Source organism: Oryx dammah, unplaced genomic scaffold (genome assembly GCF_014754425.2).
Source record: "Oryx dammah isolate SB20612 unplaced genomic scaffold, SCBI_Odam_1.1 HiC_scaffold_27, whole genome shotgun sequence".
Taxonomy (NCBI): domain Eukaryota; kingdom Metazoa; phylum Chordata; class Mammalia; order Artiodactyla; family Bovidae; genus Oryx; species Oryx dammah.
In genome coordinates this window covers 135,155,853-135,174,626 of record NW_024070211.1, presented here as the reverse complement: position 1 = coordinate 135,174,626, position 18,774 = coordinate 135,155,853, and the positions used below count along the sequence as shown (strand labels likewise).

The window sequence follows — 18,774 nt, the reverse complement described above, 5'->3', positions numbered from 1 at the left end:
ACTGGCCCCAGGGTTATTATTTCACATTACCACAAGCAACATTTTTAGGTTACTTTTTCTAAAACAGTTCTGTTTTATCTTAAGGTTAAACAGTAAAACCAAGTAGTTCACAGACTTTATTTTTGGTGCCATAGATAATGTACCTGGACTTTGTTACTATTAATGTTTTAAAACTATATAGAAGTTACCATCATGATCTTGTCCCTTCCTTCATGGCTGCAGGTGACCTGGACTTCCAGCCTGGTTTGTGCACTCGAGCAAGTAGGGAAGTACTTGACCAAAGCCAGGGCGCACAGGGTCACAGTAAATGAATGAACACAAACAGGTTCCATTATTTTTATTTCTGTAACCTTTAAATCCTGTCACAAACTAGATTTTGTTACAGCTGGATTTAGTAGAAACAGAGAAATCAAGTTCACTATTTTTTGAAAGACAAAATGGGAAAGGGAAATGACTTAGAAAAGGTTTTCATTAAAAAACCAGAAAAATCCCTCAACAAAAGCTAATCATTAAGTTTAATTCTAGTTGGTAATGGGTTTTATTATTAGCTGGTATTAAGTTTCTTGCTTAAATTCACAGATCTTTCCTTAAATGTTACAGGATAAATGGATGAACTCAGCAGCACTTCATGACATAGCTAGCTGTTGGAACATTCCACAAAAAAATGGAAAACGATTTTGTAAGAACATGATGGCAACAATCTGCAGTCAACATTCTCAGATTTTCTAATTACCAAAAGTATATACAATTTTAGTGTAGAAAAATAAGTCAATTTTATAAAATCAAGCTTTTAGATTGAAAAGCACCCCCTTATTTTAACAGGCACAGAGATACTGAAAAATAGTTCCCCAAAATCGCACTAAATAGTTTATGGAAAGAAAAACATGCCCTTCTAGATCTTAAATGCAGTCAGTACTGGACTCTTCAAAAACAGGTGATACACACTCCCTCAGCTGCTGGCCAGGGACTGGTGGATAGGTGGCTGAAAGCAGCGGACGTGTTCCACAGGTGTGCTCTCTCCATCACCTGACTTCAAGTACTTGTCCAAGATAGTGATTATCTCATCATTTAGAATCTGGAACTTGCGAATTCTTTCCACCATCTTCTTCAAAGGCTACAACAATTAAAATTAGGATAGCTGTCATTTATTCTTCATGCTTCAAAATACCTCAGGATTTTCATATTAGAAAAATTACAGCCAACTACTGATACATACCATCTCTTTAACTACTGCAACATTTCTCTGTTGGTTTCATGCTACTGTAGATTCATGTGTAAAACTTATAGACCTGTTTATTCAACAGACAGGTACTGAGAACTGTGGTGTCCTAAGAGCTAGAAATGTGAAGATGAAGCCCAGTAACTAACACAACACGAGTAATTTCCAGTTATTGTGGACAGGGTGCTTTGATAGACCCTTCTGCTATAATGGGCTTCCCTCATATCTCGTTAAAGAATCTGCCTGCAATGCAGGAGACCTAGGTTGAATCCCTGGGTTGGGAAGATCCCCTGGAGAAGGGAAAGGCTACCCATTGCAGTATTCTGGCCTGGAGAATTCCACGCATTATTGGGGTCGCAAATAGTCGGACACGACTGGGCGACTTTCATGTCACTTCACTTCCTGCTGTAATAGAACTATATTAAAAAACCACACAAAAACGAAAACAGAACAGTTTAAAGCACTGCTGGTTTTGCCTATGCAAGAAGTGAGAGAAAAGCCAGGCTACTCAGAGACAGATGCTACCAGCAGGGGTGGGATGAAGAGACAGGCTGGGCTTTAAGCAAAGTGGACTGCACTCCAAGGCTCTCCACCAAGCCTGGACCTCTTTGGAAGTTAAAAGTGGTTCCACATCGGTAATAACTCTGGGAGATGAGCAGTAAATGGAAATCCTGGGAGAAAGGCATCCCAAGTTAAGTTCAACCAAACAAAAGCTGCCAAATAAAAATCCAATAAACTAACATTTCAGTTTCATATACCCCTTGAGGTCTCAGAACTGACAAAGACTATATGATGACTTATTTCTTTATGCATTTAGACTAGATGTATAAAGAAACAAAAATGGAAAAAATTCTGTGAAGATAAAATTATCAGTTACTACCAAGATTTGAAGAAGGAAATCAACATTTTAAATAAAAACTAGTGACTTTCAAAAGTTAAAAACACAGCAGATCACACTGAGGTGAAGTCAGTTAAGTCAGTATTTGGGTACAGCCCAGACAGCCAAGGAAATGGAGGTATGGGAGATAGAGTGGCCCCTAAGATGTCCATGTTCCAGTCCCTGGAACCTGTAAATGTATTACTTTCCAATAGCAAAGGGGGCCTTGCAAATATAGTTAGGTGGTTACAGACTTCAGGAAAAGTAGGATGGATTACCCAGGTGGATCCAATCTAATCATACGAGAAGAGAACTTTCTCCAGCTGGAGACAGCAGAGATGTGGCACAAAATTAAATTAGAAGACTAGTAGTGTGAGGGACTTGATCATGTTGGCTGGAAGGGGCCATGTGGAAAGCATGAGAAGGGATGTGAACTAAATAACAAGCAAGGAAATGGAGACCTTAGTTCTCCAATGGAACAGAGCTGAATGGAGCCAACCACCTGAATGAGTCGAAGTAGATCCATAACTAGAGGCTCCAGAAGGGAACACAGCCTTAAAGACACATTGATAGTGGCCTTGTGAAACTGTAAATGGAAGACCCAGCTGAGCCATGCTGTTCCTGACCTCTGACGCAGAAAACAGAGATGTTAAGTACCACACAATTGCACTCATCTCACACGCTAGCAAAGTAATGCTCAAAATTCTCCAAGCCAGGCTTCAGCAATACGTGAACCGTGTACTTCCAGATGTTCAAGCTGGTTTTAGAAAAGGCAGAGGAACCAGAGATCAAATTGCCAACATTCGCTGGATCATCAGAAAAGCAGGAAAGTTCCAGAAAAAACTCTATTTCTGCCTTATTGACTATACCAAAGCCTTTGTGTGGATCACAATAAACTGGAAAATTCTGAAAGAGAATTCTGAAAGGGAATAGCAGACCACCACCTGCCTCTTGAGAAACCTGTATGCAGGTCAGGAAGCAACAGTTAGAACTGGACACGGAACAACAGACTGGTTTCAGATAGGAAAAGAAGTATGCCAAGGCTGTATATTGTCACCCTGCTTATTTAACTTATATGCAGAGTACATCATGAGAAATACTGGGCTGACTGAAGCACAAGCTGGAATCAAGACTGCCAGGAGAAATATCAATAACCTCAGATATGCAGATGACATCACCCTTATGGCAGAAAGTGAAGAACAACTAAAGAGCCTCTTGATGAAAGAGGAGAGTGAAAAAGTTGACTCAAAGCTCAACATTCAGAAAACTAAGATCATGGCATCCGGTCCCATCACTTCATGGGAAATAGATGGGGAAACAGTGGAAACAGTGCCTGACTTTATTTTTTTGGGTTCCAAAATCACTGCAGATGGTGATTGCAGCCATGAAATTAAAAGACACTTAAACTCCTTGAAAGGAAAGTTATGACCAACCTAGACAGCATATTAAAAAGCAGAGACATTACTTTGTCAACAAAGGTCTGCCTAGTCAAGGCTATGGTTTTTGTCATGTATGGATGAGAGTTGGACTATAAAGAAAGCTCAGCACGAAAGAAGATGCTGTTGAACTGTGGTGTTGGAGAAGACTCTTGAGAGTCTCTTGGACTACAAGGAGATCCAACCAGTCCATCCTATAGGAGATCAGTCCTGGGTGTTCATAGGACTGATGTTGAGGCTGAAACTCCAATATTCTGGCCACCTGATGCGAAGAGCTGACTCATTTGAAAAGTGCCTGATGTTGGGAAAGATTGAAGGCAGGAGAAGGAGATGACAGAGGATGAGATGGTTGGATGGTCACCGACTCAATGGACATGGGTTTGGGTAGACTCCAGGAGTTGGTGATGGACAGGGAGGCCTGGCGTGCTGCAGTCCATGGGGTCGCAAAGAGTCAGACACAACTGAGTGACTAAACATGTACAGACATGTCTAATGAAGTCCCCACATGGAAGAAAAACTAAAATATTTGAAAAGATAATAAGTATTTTCTGGAATTCAATTACAAAGAATCCATAAAATGACAAACACAAAAAGATCTTTAATGAAGCCAGAAGGCTGAAAGAGTATGCCAATATACAGAAAATGCAGATCTTACAGGCTCTATAATATGAAGTAGATCTACATACCTTGAAAATAGAAGGGAAATGGAATCAGACTCCTTTGCTTACTAATTCTATTTAGATTCATTTGAGGAGTGAAAAGAAAGTTTCATTTGGTGGCACCTTTTGTCCTCAGATGAGAAACATTCATAGGGGAAAAAAACAAAAACTTAAACAGAAAATGTCTGTCTTTGTGAAGCTTCCACGTACCACATTTTTGATGATTTCGTCTTTGCCATCATGTTTCTGGACTTTGAGCAGATGGTAGCAGAAATCCAGCACAGCAAAGCGGCGCTGCTGCCCAAGCAGCGCAATGATCATGCAGCCAGCCCAGTGGAGCCCATCGCCAAAGCACTGCCTGGAGACAAGAAGCAGGAGGTGGAACGGGCGACCAGATGCCACTGGCCAAACCACCTGTGTGTCCCGCAGGGTATGATGAGGAGAGCTGTGTCCCTGGTTTGGTAAAAACCTCTTTGGGGTTCCTCTGGCAAACTGTTTCTGAACCTCTTTTTAGATCAAGGCCCCGCCATGAACAATGAGTTCATGAAGTGTTGGTGGTTCGCCTGTCTAGCAAAATACACACCTGACTTGCGTAAGTTTCCATGAGTTCAGAAAACTCCAGAAGCCCAGCCCTGAAACATTTCCTAGGCATCAGGTAACAGCCCCTACTTAACTCGCTTTATTGCAGCTCAGCAATATGGGAATCCATTTCCAGAGGAAAGTCGTTCTCTGCATGAGCCTTACGCCAGCTTCTCTCCCACCTCCCCGCCCTGAGCACTCACTTACTCGACTGTAAACTCATGTGTTCCCACAGGAATGCAGTAGACAAACTGCATGGCACTCCACAGTCTGTGAAACTCAACACAGTCATCTACGTGCATGACCCCATTGCTGGGCAGAGGCCCACGCCAGATGGAGTCGTCCAGAAAGGTCCGGATCCGAGTCAGGATGACTTCAAACATGGACAGGCCACAGCAGAGACGCTCCTTTGTTAGCAGGTCGCCCTCTCTCGCTATTGCAATTTGCTGTAGAAAGGACAAAATGTCACAGGCACGGCAGGCAGCTAGAATGCTGAAGTCGAAGTACTCCGGCATTGTTTTTGACTCACTGGAAACTATCACACCTTGCAGAAGAGGGTTTTTAAAAATAAACATCAACAAAACACGTCAGCTATTACTTACATGTCTTATCAGACTAAACAGAACTGTCAAGCACAGTTGTTCTTAAGGGAGAGATTTATCTTGTGAGGACATTTGGTTTTCATAGCTTGTGGGTCTAGTGGCATCTAATGGGTAGAGGCCAGGGATGCTGCTAAATGTCCTACAATTCATAGGACAGTCCCCCCAACAGAGAATTATCTCATCCAAAATGGCAAGAGGTTGAGAGACTCTGATGTAGCTAGCTTAAGTTCCTCCCTACCTCCTGTTCTTAAAAGCCTATGAGAAAGCTTTCTTCATGAAGGGATGGTCAATAAAAACAGAGATGTTTACTGTTCACGTCTCACCTGCCAGCTGATGTTCTGTATCCTTTCACGTGTTAGCGCATTCAAACTTCCCAGCCACCCTGTGACAAGGTCCTATTATGAAACTCATTTGGAAAACTCAGGCCTGAGTAGCTGAGCAGGCCTATGCAGTCTCTTGATGCCTTGGGACTAGGTCTCACCCAGAGTCCATCAACCCTGCCAATGACCAGCCCACCTGGATGCCCAGCTCACAGCAGCACGTTGCATTACCTGTGGAGTTCCCAGTCTTTCGATCAGAGGGACAAGGTGCAGGGGGGCGTACTTTGATTCTAGTCTTTTCATTTTGGCATCAAGTCTCTCTCCCTCTACGGTGGAAAAAAATATTTTATACTCTATTCCTTGTATGAATAACAACTGCATAAGTTTAATTTTGTAAAAAAAGAAAAACCGAAATGAAAAATATTTTTCATAGAGGTTCTCTTTGAAAATTCTTTTATGGAACTGGCTAATCTGCTATTTTAACTCAGAGAACTGAGTCTTTGCGCAATATTCAAACTTTTAAAAACTTACTGAAAAATCCAACTGTAGTCAAAACCAGCACAGTACAATGAATCCTCTGTGACTATCTGTTGCTACAATCATGAGCTCATGGCATTCTTCTTTCATATATACCCAATACCCCTGCTCCCATGCTATTCTGAAACAATCAAGATACAGCATTTCCATCCTAAATACTTCCTTTATTCAATATTCATTTAACTATATTATATTATTTCCAGGATGTGACTGAACAGGAAGCAAACTCAAAGCTGGCTTTTTAACTAAAGAGAACTCTCTGGCAACACAGACGTGTGTCCCTACCCTGGTCAGAGGACTGGCTCACCTTTCACATGGACCCTTGGCAAGATGTTCTGGAAAGGGGCTGCATGCAGCAGGTCACATACTTCTTCTAGAGACTAGAACAATGAAAAAGAAGGCTGCATGAAGAAGCTTATCTCACAGTAAAGATGGACAAAGAAATCAGATGCTGAACACAAGGCACATCTTTCTCATTTTGTGTAAAATAAACACTGCAAGCAGACTGCCCAACAGGAGTCTCTGTGCTGGTGGAACTGTCCCTCGCTGTTCTGTCCAGGTGGCTACCAGCAACAAGTGGTGATTAAGTACTTGGAATGTGGCTAAGGAACTGAATTTTCATTTTTAGTTACTCAGTTTTCATTTTTATTAATTTAAACACAGACCAGAGATCAAATTGAAAAAGCAAGAAAATTCCAGAGAAACAACTACTTCTGTTTCATTGACTACGCCAAAAGCCTTTGACTGTGTGGATCACAACAAACTGTGGAAAATTCTTAAAGAGATCGGAATACCAGATGACCTTAACTGCCTCCTGAGAAATCTGTATGCAGGTCAAGAAGCAACAGTTAGAACTGGACATGGAACAACAGACTGGTTCAAAATTGGGAAAGGAGTATGTCAAGGCTGAATATTGTCACCCTGCTTGTTTAACTTATATGCAGAGTACAACATGCAAAATGCCAGGCTGGATGAAGCACAAGCTGGAATCAAGATTGCCTGGAGAAGTATGAATAACCTCAGATATGCAGATGACACTACCCTTATGGAAAAAAGCAAAGAGGAACAAAACAGCCTCTTGATGAGAATGAAAGAGGAGAGTGAAAAAGCTGGCTTAAAATTCAACATTCCAAAAACTAAGATTATGGCATCCGGACCCATCACTTCATGGCAGTAGACGAGGAAACAGTGGAAACAGTGACAGACTTTATTTTCTTGGGCTCCAAAATCACTGCAGATGGTAGCTGCAGTCATGAAATTAAAAGACGCTTGCTCCTTGCAGGAAAAGCTATGACCAACCTAGACAGCAGATTGTGATTACTTTACTGACAAAGGTCCGTCTAGTCTAAGCTATGGTTTTCCAGTAGTCATGTATAGATGTGAGAGTTGGACTGTGAAGAAAGCTGAGTGCTGACGAATTGATGCTTTTGAACTGTGGTGTTGGAGAAGACTCTTGAGAGTCCCTTGAACTGCAACCAGTCCATCCTAAGGGAAATCAGTCCTGAATATTCACTGGAAGGACTGATGTTGAAGCTGAAACTCCAGTGCTTTGGCCACCTGATGCAAAGAGCTGATTCCCTAGAAAAGACCCTGATGCTGGGAAAGATTGAATGAAGGAGAAGGGGACGACAGAGGATGAGATGGTTGGATGGCATCACTGACTGGACGGACATGAGTGTGAGCCAGCTCTGGGAGTTGGGGGTGGACAGGGAGTGCTGCAGTCCATGCGGCTGCAAAGAGTCGGACACGACTGAGCGACTGAACTGGAACACAGACAGCACTGAGCACGGTTCCTTTGTCTTTAGGGTCTCTCAGCCGTCCCTGCAGAGCCAGGAAGCAGGTGCCTCCTTTGTAAACAAAGAACAGGAGGCAGAAGGAAGGGGCACCGTTGGCCATTCCCCACTGAGCCTCAAACAAGAGTCTGAGCAGTCACTCTGAACCTGTTGTTGGATCACAAATTCCTTTAAACAGGCAATAAAACCCCACACTACATAAAACCTATTCTCCAGAACAATGGAATGCAGGAAGAAAGCTTACTTCCAATATCACAGGGGTCTCAACATCTAAAACCCCACCATGAACCCAAAAATGGTCAAGAAGGGTGCCCTTCCCTAGTTGGAGGGCCCATAAACAAGGGAAACTCTTTAGACAGCAGTGTGCTCACCAGAGGGCAAAAAGATAGGAAATGAGAATGGGCTCTCCTGCCTCCTACTCTACACCCATCCTGAAATCTTGATAAAACAAATTGCTAAACAAAGAAATGGTTATCAGAGAATCAAAACATACTGACTGATAAGAGTTTCCTTTCTGAGGATTTCTGAAAAGATGATAGCAAAACTAAGAGCAAGAGGAGGAAGAGAAGGCTTTCTGTACCCATCATGTAAAGATCCTGTCATCGTCTAACATAAGCCTGCAAGAGCAGTCAGTCAGCCAGCCCTGCTCTTCCAGAACCCTCCAAAAGGAGGCTGACCCCCTCCTCCACACCTCCTGTGCCCAAGTCCAGAAAGAACACAAGCTCTTCACACAGAAGGAAGGCATCAGACGGTGAAGGACTACCACGCAAACACAGACTAGAGCGTAATGTCTGTGGAGTATCACGCAGCTGGAAAAGGCTGATGATTGTCACCATTACTAATGTGGAATGATCTCCAGATTTACTGTCAAGTGAAAAAGGGAACGCGGAGATGGGCATGGATACACACAGATGAGATCCTGCACTTTACATATTTGTTCAGGAAAAGTCATACATGAAGGGACTTTTCCTCTATTAAATATTGAAAATTCATGATGAGTGATTACTATTTACAGGAATTTCCCCTCACTTATCTTGTGTATTTAGGTGAAAGATTCAGTTCTCCCTCAGCTGCTCCTGGAGCAAGGCTGCCCTGGACACCAGCTCCTTGGGGAGCTGCCTGTTGGCCCAGCACCACCAGTCCTGCTGCAGGGAGCAGCTGGGCTGAGTCACAGGCAGTGGGACAGCAAAGGCCTGGGAGCTGCCCACCTCTGGCACCACATGTAAAAGGTCTTCTGCAAGCAGAGTGGCAGAGCAGAGTCTGGAAGATGAGATCCTGACCAGAGACTATACCCTGCACCCGAGCTTGGGCTCCCTGATGTGAGAGCCAGCATATCTTCTTCAAGTAACCAGGTGTAAGGTGCTGAGCCCACTGGCTCAGCCCCTCAGGCCTGCAGTCTGACTGCCACACCCTGCACAGTGTATGAAACACCCTGGCCCAGGTCCTTGCAAAACACACCTTGCCTCTGCCAAGGTGCCAAGGCTCCAGAGACAGAAGAGACTGCTTTAAGAAGTAACAGAGCAAAGATCTCCCCAGATAGAGCTAGAAATGTAACACAACTCCCACTGAAATGTCAATGTGCTTTTTCAGTGTATTTGGCCCAAGCTGATTCTCATACTTTCAGAGCAGAGCAAAGATCCACAAAGAGGTAGCATGTGCTTGAAGAAGAATAAGGTAAGGAGCATGTCCTACCAGGGGTTAACACTTTAGTTAGAGCTACCATGAGTAAGACAACATGTTAGAAGCCATGGACAGACACAGACTAGTAGAATGAGGAAGAAAACCAAGAGACAGACTAGCACATCCATAGAAAACGGAGGATGACAGAGGGATACTGCTGACCAACAAGGAAAGGAGTCTTCCTTCAGTCACTGGAGAAGGGACAACTGATGACCCACGAGGAAAAAAGAATCTTCATCCACGTCTCACATTACACACAAAAACCAACTCCAGAAGGAGTATCAACTTTAATGTAGAAACAAAACCTAAAATCTTTAGAAGAAAATATGAAAGAATGTCTTTATGATTCTCAGAGAAGAATGGACTTCTTTGAAGAGATACAAGAAGTGCTTGTACACAAGAACCATAGAAAAGAGACTACAGTCAAATTAGGAGTTTCAGTTTCTCAAACATCACCACTACTAGAGTGAAAAGGCAAGCTAAAATCGGGGCTTCCTTGGTGGCTCAGCGGTAAAGAATCCACCTGCCGAGGAAGGAGACACAAGTTCGATACCGGGGTCAAAAAGATCCCCCGGAGAAGTAAATGGCAACCCACTGCAGTATTCTTGCCTGGAGAATCCCATGGACAGGGGAGCCTGGTGGGCTGTAGTCCATGGGGTCACAAAAAAGAATCGGACACGACTGAGCGATACACAACAATACTAGCATTTATGTGTAACACACAGAAGATACACAAGTTGTAGTAAAATGGTCAAGATACAAATGGAACAGAAGGAGAGCCCAGCAGCAGGGAAGACATCCTGCTCCGCAGGCCTCACTGAAAGGCAGAGTGAGGCCACCTCAAGAGGGCTCTGGGTGCAGAGCGGTAGTCAGCTGACGTGACCTACAGGGACAGAGGGAGAGGCCGAAGGACACGCCCAGCAGGCAGGCAGTGGGACTGCGGGTGCCCACGCGTGATTTCTTTGTGCTGCTGGGCTCCTAGCGCTTGCTTTCATATGCTGTCCACCTCAGCAGGCATGGGCCATGTGTACCTATTTTGATGTAAAAAATTAAAATTCAATGACATTTAAAACTCTGTTCTTTAGTCACATGGAGCCCCACTCTGAGGTCTCAAGAGCCTCAGCTATGGAATTTTCCATCACAAACAGTTCTCTCAGGCAGCAGCTTTATACATTATGTATGTGTCATATATGTTAATTTAGATGCAGTGAATACTGTATAATAAAACATTCTTACAATAGTCACACAGTAAAACATTCTTAAATGAACTACTGTATTTTTGTTTTTCAATTGTAGGGAACAAATTCAAAAGTCTAAATAACCATGAAAAAAAGAAAAGTGCTTTATAACACTTGCTCTCCTTCCCCCATTAAATAACGCCACTAAATCAAGCGCCTGAAGAATGGCCTCTTCTGTCATCCATGAGGAGGAAGGGGCTTGGCAGGATGCAGGCCATGGCGGCGCTGGACACTCACCAGGCTCTGCTCTATAAGCAAGCAGAAGAGCACAGCGTTGCCCACCTCCCGCAGGTTCTGGAAGCACACCGTTTTCAGCTCCGCATACTCAACTATGTCCTTTAGCTGGTGGTGGAAGAACTCCAGGATGCCTGAAGCGGGAGAGAATCAAAGTGAGGCTGGGAGAGGCTGGGGGGGGGAGTGTGACAGTGCGCAGCCTGGGGCCCCCAGCCGGAAGCGCCCGTGCTGGCCGAAGACTCTCCGACACTGCCATCCTGCCCACCAGGGAGATGGGCACATCTCCTGTTCCACCGCCTGGATCCTGGCCCTCAGCTCCAAAGCTTGTCAACCCAGTCCAGGCACAGCTTGTTTTTCTGTGTTTTGCAGATATTGTGTTATTTTCACAAACTGAAGGTCTGTGGCACTCCTGTGTCAAACAAATCTATAGGTGCCATTTTCCCCATAGCATCTGTTCACTTCATGTTTCTATATCAGATTTTGATAATTCCCGCAATATTTTTAACTTTTTCATCATTATTATATTTGTCATGGTGATCCAGGTTCTTTGATGTTATTATTGCAAAAAGGTCACACCTTGCTAAAGGTTCAGATGATGGTTAGCATTTTTTTTAGCAATGACGTGTTTTAAAGTAAGAGAATTAGTTTTATTTACTTATTTACGGCCGTGCTGGGTCTCCACTGCTGCACTCGGGCTTTCTCTAGTTGTGGCGAGCAAGGAATACTCCTCCTTGCATGTATGGGCTTCTCATTTTGGTGGCTTCTCTTTTTCTGGAGCACAGGCCCCAGAGTGAGGCTCAGCAGCTGTGGCACACTGTCTTAGTTGTTTCAGGGCATGTGGGATCTTCCTGGGCCAGGGATCAAATCCGTGTCCCCTGCATTGGCAGGCGGATTCTTTACCACTGGGCCACCAGGGAAGTCCAAGATATGGATGTTTTAAAAGGCGTATCTTGTGTTACTGCACACTTAGTAGACTCTAGCATAGTAGACATAACTTTATATGCATCAGGAAATAAATTCATATGGCTTGCTTTATTGTGATAATTTGCAGCTGGCTGGAACCAGATCTACAACATCTCTGAGGTCTGTGTATACCTTCAGAGGAGGCATCATGTTGCAATAAATGAGCAAGACCACAGTCATCCCCAGCAGAGGTAGAAAAGGTATTTGATAAAATTCAAAATCCCTTCACAGGCATAGAAAGGAACATATTTAATCTAATAAAGGACATCTACAAAAACCCTGTAGCTAACATCATACTCAGTGGTGAATCTGCACGCCTTCTCCCAGAGCTCCAGAGAAAGACAGCACATCTTCACCACTCTCCTGGAGGTTCTGGATGTTGTCATAAGGCAGGAAAAGACAAGAAGCATAAAGTCTAGGAAGCACTCTATCCATTCACTGCTGACACAGTCAAAATCCCCGAGCTGACTCCAGAATTTATAGTTATACAGAAGACCCAGAATAGGCAAAACAACACTGAGAAAAATGCTGGGTACTTAGATTTCAAACCTCTCATCCCATCAGGACAGGCCCTGAGTGCTGTTCCACAATGACCCCACAGCCCTGCCTGCCTGAGAGACCATCCTTTCCTCTTGGTGGTCCACCCCACAATGAGCATGAGCGTGGGAGTACTTCCAGCAACATGGCACTACCTCTACAGTGGTGCCACGCCAGCTGGGTGAGGACATGTGGAAACCAGCCTGGAAGTCCACAGCTCTCCTGCAGACCAGCTCTGGATTTGGCTTTTTGGCTTTGTCTTTGACATTTAAAATATCCACCTCTAATAAGGATCTGAGCACCAGTTTTATTATCCCAACATTACTTGCCTACTTTCTGAGATTTCCCTAAGCCAGGACAGACCAATGGTTATTCCCTTCCCAATGGCCAAGTGGGTCACCTCACTGTCTCCTCAAACACCAACAGCAGCCCTGGGTGGTGCCAGGAACACCCAGAGGCTCAACCATACCAGCCAACTGCCTATCAGGACAGTATCTCACTGGTGACCAAGATAGTTTTCCAGCTTTCAATAAAGTATTAACAAATATGAGATAAAAGGCAGCTTTGTTAAGAGACAAGGGTTCTTGTCATTCAATTTTATCACAAACAAAGCTCTCTGAGTCATGAAGGTTATCCATGTAGAAAGCCCCAAATCCTCTCTGGTCAGCTCACATAGGTTTGTCTGGCACCCCAAAGACCACATCTGCCTGAGGGCCCTGCAGCTGGCCAGTGAGACAGGAGGCTGCCGGGCAGAGACAGACAAGCTGCACTGTTGGGGAAGTGGGCCCCTGCACGGGCTCCCCTGCAGCCTGGGCTGCTGAAGACTAGCAGGCAGTGGCACTCCCTGCCTCCCCCATCAGTGATTTGCAAGATCCTGGTATTGCAGGAGAGCTGAGGTACATAGGGTTCACAGCACTGTCAGCCCCCACCCAGCTCTCCCACCCCTGCACACCAGCTCTTGGTTGAAAGGCTGGTTTGTTCTGTCGGAAACAATCAGGTTCTGGTTGGGCTTCCCACCTTATCCCACTTGGGGAATGCAGACCTGATCCTTACCAATAATTTCCAACTTGATTTCCCTTAAGTGACCTAGGGCTGACACTGCCCCTCCCTGTACGCCCCAGAGGGATGCTGTGCTCACCTGGAGAGCCGTACTCATGTCGCGGCAGCCGGCAGACCTTGGGCATCACTTCCATCAGCGTCTTCACATACTGTAGGATTGTGCCTTGCAGCTGTGAGAGATGGTCTGTGTCAACCACCAGCCACATTACCCTGCAGGCTGTCGGTGCGATGGGGACTTTTGAAAATGAATTTGTTAGTAAAATGCACGGTAATGACCCAGGACTGAGAATCACTTTGGTTGGAAAGGAAATCTCACACATAGAAGGAAAGCAACCTCGATGGGAGTGGGCAGCCCCTCGCCACACAGGAACTGGGTGCAGAATCCTCCCCCCAACCCTGGGAAGGAAGCCCACCAGAGGGAAACATACCAGGCTCTTGACCACCTTCAGCAGCTCTTCCATGACCACTGCAATGCCCTGGTAGCCAAGCAGCCGGCAAATGACCTGGAAGTGCGGGGGCCCCACAAAGTTCCGGTAGCTCCCATAGATGCTCGAATAGGCCAGGTTTAAAGCCTGGGGGCAGAGAACATTAGTGCTTGATGAAGCTGCCGGGTTTTCAGTGTAGCTCCATGCACACATGAAAATGAAGAATCCATATCTACACGCATTAGCTCACAGTGGATCCAAAGAACCTGTCAGACTGCCCTTCATTGGCATCTATGTTTTCAACCTGAAGACATGAAAACAAGCTCGCTAAAACAGAAGGAAGAAAACAAAACCATTTGGTCTTCCAACATTTATTAAACTGCCAGTCCTACAGAAGATATTTTGAAGTCCTGGAATGAGAAATCAATGTATCCTAGAACCTCACTGCTGCCCCCATATTACTGCTCCCTGTCTCCTAAGGGAGACGCTCGACAATAGGTTCTGATGGGACAGTGGGTACCAGGGAGCTGGAGACCGCGGGCCGTGCATGGTGGGCAGGCAAGAAAGGTAGGCAGGGTCGTTTCTGGTAAGATAAGGCCTCCCAGTTTGCCTAAGGACGCAGGTGCACACCCATCAGGGAAACTCCTAATGTTAAGCATTCAGTGCTATGTATTTCACACTAAGCACTTCTTTAGCTGCACCCTGCAAGTTTTTATTTACTTCCTTTGAGACTTCCTCTTGCCCTAAGGATCATTTAGAAATATGTTAATTTCAGTGTCTGGAGATTTTCTTGTCATCTCTTTGTTACTGATTTCAAGTTTGAGTTCACTGTGATCAGATAACACTCTGTAATATTTTGATTCTTTGAATTCTGTTGAGGTTGTTTTAATGCCCAGGATATGCCAAGGTTGCTTTAATGCCCAGGATATGGTCTATCTTGAGAATGCTCCATGGGTACTTGAAAAGAATGTGTGTTCTGCTGTTCTAAGTGTTCTCCACATGTCCATTCTTTGTTGCTGATCTTCTGTATACTTATTCTTTTGATTACTAAGTGAGAGGAAAGTTGACCTCCCCAACTACAACTATGGAGGTGTTCATTCCTCCATTCACTTATGTCAATTTTTACTTCAAGTATTTTGAAACTGTTGTTTGGCACATAAACATTTCAGATTGCTGTATCTTCTTGGTTGCTTATATCATTGACTTGAAGTGAGTTTCTTATGCAGTCATACTTTTTAATCCACAGTCAATCTCTGCCTTTGAACTGTCTTTAGACTACTTACAAATAATACATTTACAAATAATGCAATTACTGATTTTTATGTAGGCTCTTTCTTCTTCTCTTCCTGTGGGTCACTTAGACATTTTCTGGAATTCTGTTGTGACGTAACTGTGGTATTTTTGAGAGCATCTCTTTGCACAGGTCTTTCCGTGATGTTCCAAGTTTTACATTATATGTTATGTGAGTTAACCTATGAGCTTCCCTGGTGGTTCAGACAGTAAAGAATCTGCCTGCAATGCAGGAGAGCCAGGTTCGATCCCTGGGTTGGGAAATCCCCTGGAGAAGAGAATGGCTACCTAATCCAGTATTCTTGCCTGAAGAATTCCACGGACAGAGGATGTAATATTATGTAAGTTATAGGTTACAGAAGTTACCACTTTTGAATGAAGTGTTTTAGGATTTCTCCTTTTAGGTCTCTGTATTCTTTCCCCTTCCCCTCTTATAACTGTCTTAAATATTTCCTCTACAGACACAGAGAACTACATCAGGACAAGAAGATTCTGAAGACCTCGACTAGCAAGTCTGGTTGTTGAGCTCTGAATGAATATCCTCAGGAGTTGTTGTTCAGTTGCTAAGTACTGTCCAACTCTTTGTGACCCCATCGAGTGTAGCACGCCAGGCTTCCCTATCCTTCACTATCTCTGAGAGTTTGCTCAAATTCATGTCTACTGGTGCTATCTAACTGTGTCGTCCTCTGCCTCTGTCTCATACTCTCCTTTCGCCTTCAATCTTTCCAAGCATCAAGGTCTTTTCCAGTGAGTCAGCCTCTTCACATCAGGTGGCCAAAGTATTGGACCTTAATCTTCAGCAGCAGTCCTTCCAATGAATATTCAGGGTTGATTTCCTTTAGGACCTCCTTGCAGTCCAAGGGAATCTCAAGAGTCTTCTCCAGCACCGCAGTTCAAAAGAATCAATACTTCAGTGCTCAGTCTTCTTTATGGTCCAACTCACATTTGTACATAACTACTGGAAAAACCACAGCTTTAACTATATGGACCTTTTTCGGCAAAGTGATGTCTCTGCTTTTTAATATGCTGTCTAGATTTGTCATAGCTTTCCTTCCAAGGAGGAAGTGTGAAACCTCTCATCAGTCATCAACTCTCAGGGGATCATTCTGTCCTCAAGGCTTATGGAGGCTGTTCTAGGTGTTTCCTTTTTCTTCTGAGCAATGAACTCTGCATTCTGAGCCATGAACATCTAGAATCTCACTGCCTCTCAAAAGAACCTGTTCTAGAGTGACTACACTTGAACCAAAAGAAAACTGGGATCACACCTTGTTTCTTATATTAGTAGAAAGCTGGAAACCCACTGACATGTAAAATCAGGCTTTTCCTGGCTCCGTTCCTAGAGGCTAGCTTTGCCTGGAGTGCCAGAGATTGGTGGCACAACCTTCGTTTTTCTTTTCTTTTTTTTGGCTGCAACACCTGGCATGTGGGATCTTAGTTCCCTGATCAGGGATTGAACCAGTGCTCTCTGCAGTGGAAGCACAGTCTTAACCACTGGACCACCAGGGAAGTCCCAGAACTTTCTCTCTGCTCTTTTCTGATGTGGATTCCAGAAGTAGTCATCCTCATGGAGTAAATGACAATAATAAATATCCCATCAAAAAAAACAAGGGTTTTGTGACAATAACATGTGTTCTATCTGCTTTGCATCACATAAAATGTATTTCTGATAGCCGTGAACTGTCCCAGAAGAGGGATACTCAAACACTTTCTGGCTATAGTGAAAGCAAATTAAAAAAGAAATACATTCCCTATTCTTCACAATCTTTAAAGTATAAGCCCTGTTAATTTTACCACTAATGATGTACAGTAAACTTACTCTCCTGAAGTACTGTTTTCATTGTACTGGCAAGTGGAAAATTATAGTTAGAAAGTTGTGTTCCACTTGAAATGTATGACACAGCTGCCAAATTAATTTCCTGTGTGTTACTTCCTAATATTATGGTGCAGGTCTGTTTTGTTTCTCACCCCTGCATATTGCATATTATCCCCACCCCATCTCCTTCAATATACCCAAACTGTACAGTCAGTGTTTATGTACAGGGAACACTCCTTGGGAGGCAAGTGTTGAAGATGGCAGAGGACCAATTTGGCAAAGAAGCTGGATATGTCACTCATCACTTTGAAAAAACCTACTCAAGCAAAAACAGCTGTGTGACTCCTCTTCTAGGAAGCCTGGTTCTTCTTGCCTCCTGCTCACCTCTGTTGTTGTTCAGTCATGAAATCATGTCTGACTCTCCACAACCCCATGGACTGACTGTAGCCTACCAGTCTCCTCTGCCCTCTATCTCCTGACATTGCACAAATTCATGTCCATGGAATTGGTGATGCTAGAATTCTGTCAGAATCACACTGTTGTTGCTATGTTGCTTCCAACTCTTTGTGACCTCATGGACCGCAACACACCAGGCTCCTCTGTCCTCCACTATGTCCTGGAGTTTGCTCAAATTTATATCCATTGAATTGGTGATGCTCTCTAACCACCTCATCCTCTGTCACCCCCTTCTCCTCCTGCCTTCAATCTTTCCCAGCATCAGGGTCTTTTCCAATGAGTTGGCTCTTCACATCAGGTGGCCAAAGTATTGGACCTTCAGCTTCAGTATCAGTCCTTCCAATGAATATTAAGGGTTAATTTCCTTTAGGACTGTTTGATCTTCTTGCAGTCCAGACGAATCACAGAGACAGCATGTTAAAGTCTGAGAGCACCGCTGTAGAGTTGTTTCACACAGACATTCTATTTTTTTCTTTTTCTTGAATTTGCCCCAAACAAAGCATGGCGGTGTCATTTCATTACCCAAAGACGATGACACCATCCTGAATCTATTTGAAACTTGTGAGTTCAGCTCATTAGCACTAAAGATAATCAAGCTATTATTACTGATTTCATCTTTGGCAGCTGAACATACTCTCGTCAGCAAGGGGTGGCCGTGGACTGGTTTCCAAGGTTGGGAGGGAGTGCAAACATGAGTACAGTTTTGTTGTTTAGTCACTAAGTTGTGTCTGACTCTTTTGCGACTCCCATGGACTATAGCCCACCAGGTTCCTCTGTCCATGGAATTTTGCTGACAAGAATACTGGAGCAGGCTGCCACTTCCTTCTCCAGAAATTTCTATCTTAATCACCAAAGTTTCTAGTTCTGTTTTCAAAAATTACATAAAACTTCTTTTAGTTCCAAGGGGGTTAAACACTGTATTTTAATTCCAAAAGGAGGTGCATTAGAGGACTCATTCTCGTCCTTTTAAAGTTATCCACTTCATGCCCTTACCAAGTGGTGGAGGAGGAAAGCTGAACCCACACATGAGCCCAAACGGTATTATCTACCCATTTCC

The 18,774-nt window shown here is 44.0% G+C and overlaps 1 protein-coding gene across 1 annotated transcript in view; it reads right to left on the bottom strand.

Moving 5' to 3' along the window:
- Window positions 1–312: 312 nt before the first annotated feature.
- Window positions 313–18,774, bottom strand: part of CYFIP1 (cytoplasmic FMR1 interacting protein 1) — a 104,193-nt gene continuing 85,731 nt past the window's right edge. Inside the window, exons 24-31 of the mRNA XM_040227900.1 lie at window positions 14,162–14,305; window positions 13,813–13,903; window positions 11,178–11,308; window positions 6,537–6,609; window positions 5,924–6,018; window positions 4,978–5,216; window positions 4,402–4,549; window positions 313–1,114 (exon numbers count right to left, since the gene is read on the bottom strand). Of these exons, the coding sequence (XP_040083834.1) occupies window positions 950–1,114; window positions 4,402–4,549; window positions 4,978–5,216; window positions 5,924–6,018; window positions 6,537–6,609; window positions 11,178–11,308; window positions 13,813–13,903; window positions 14,162–14,305 (1,086 nt within the window). The 3' untranslated portion in view covers window positions 313–949. The remainder of the gene's footprint in view (window positions 1,115–4,401; window positions 4,550–4,977; window positions 5,217–5,923; window positions 6,019–6,536; window positions 6,610–11,177; window positions 11,309–13,812; window positions 13,904–14,161; window positions 14,306–18,774) is intronic.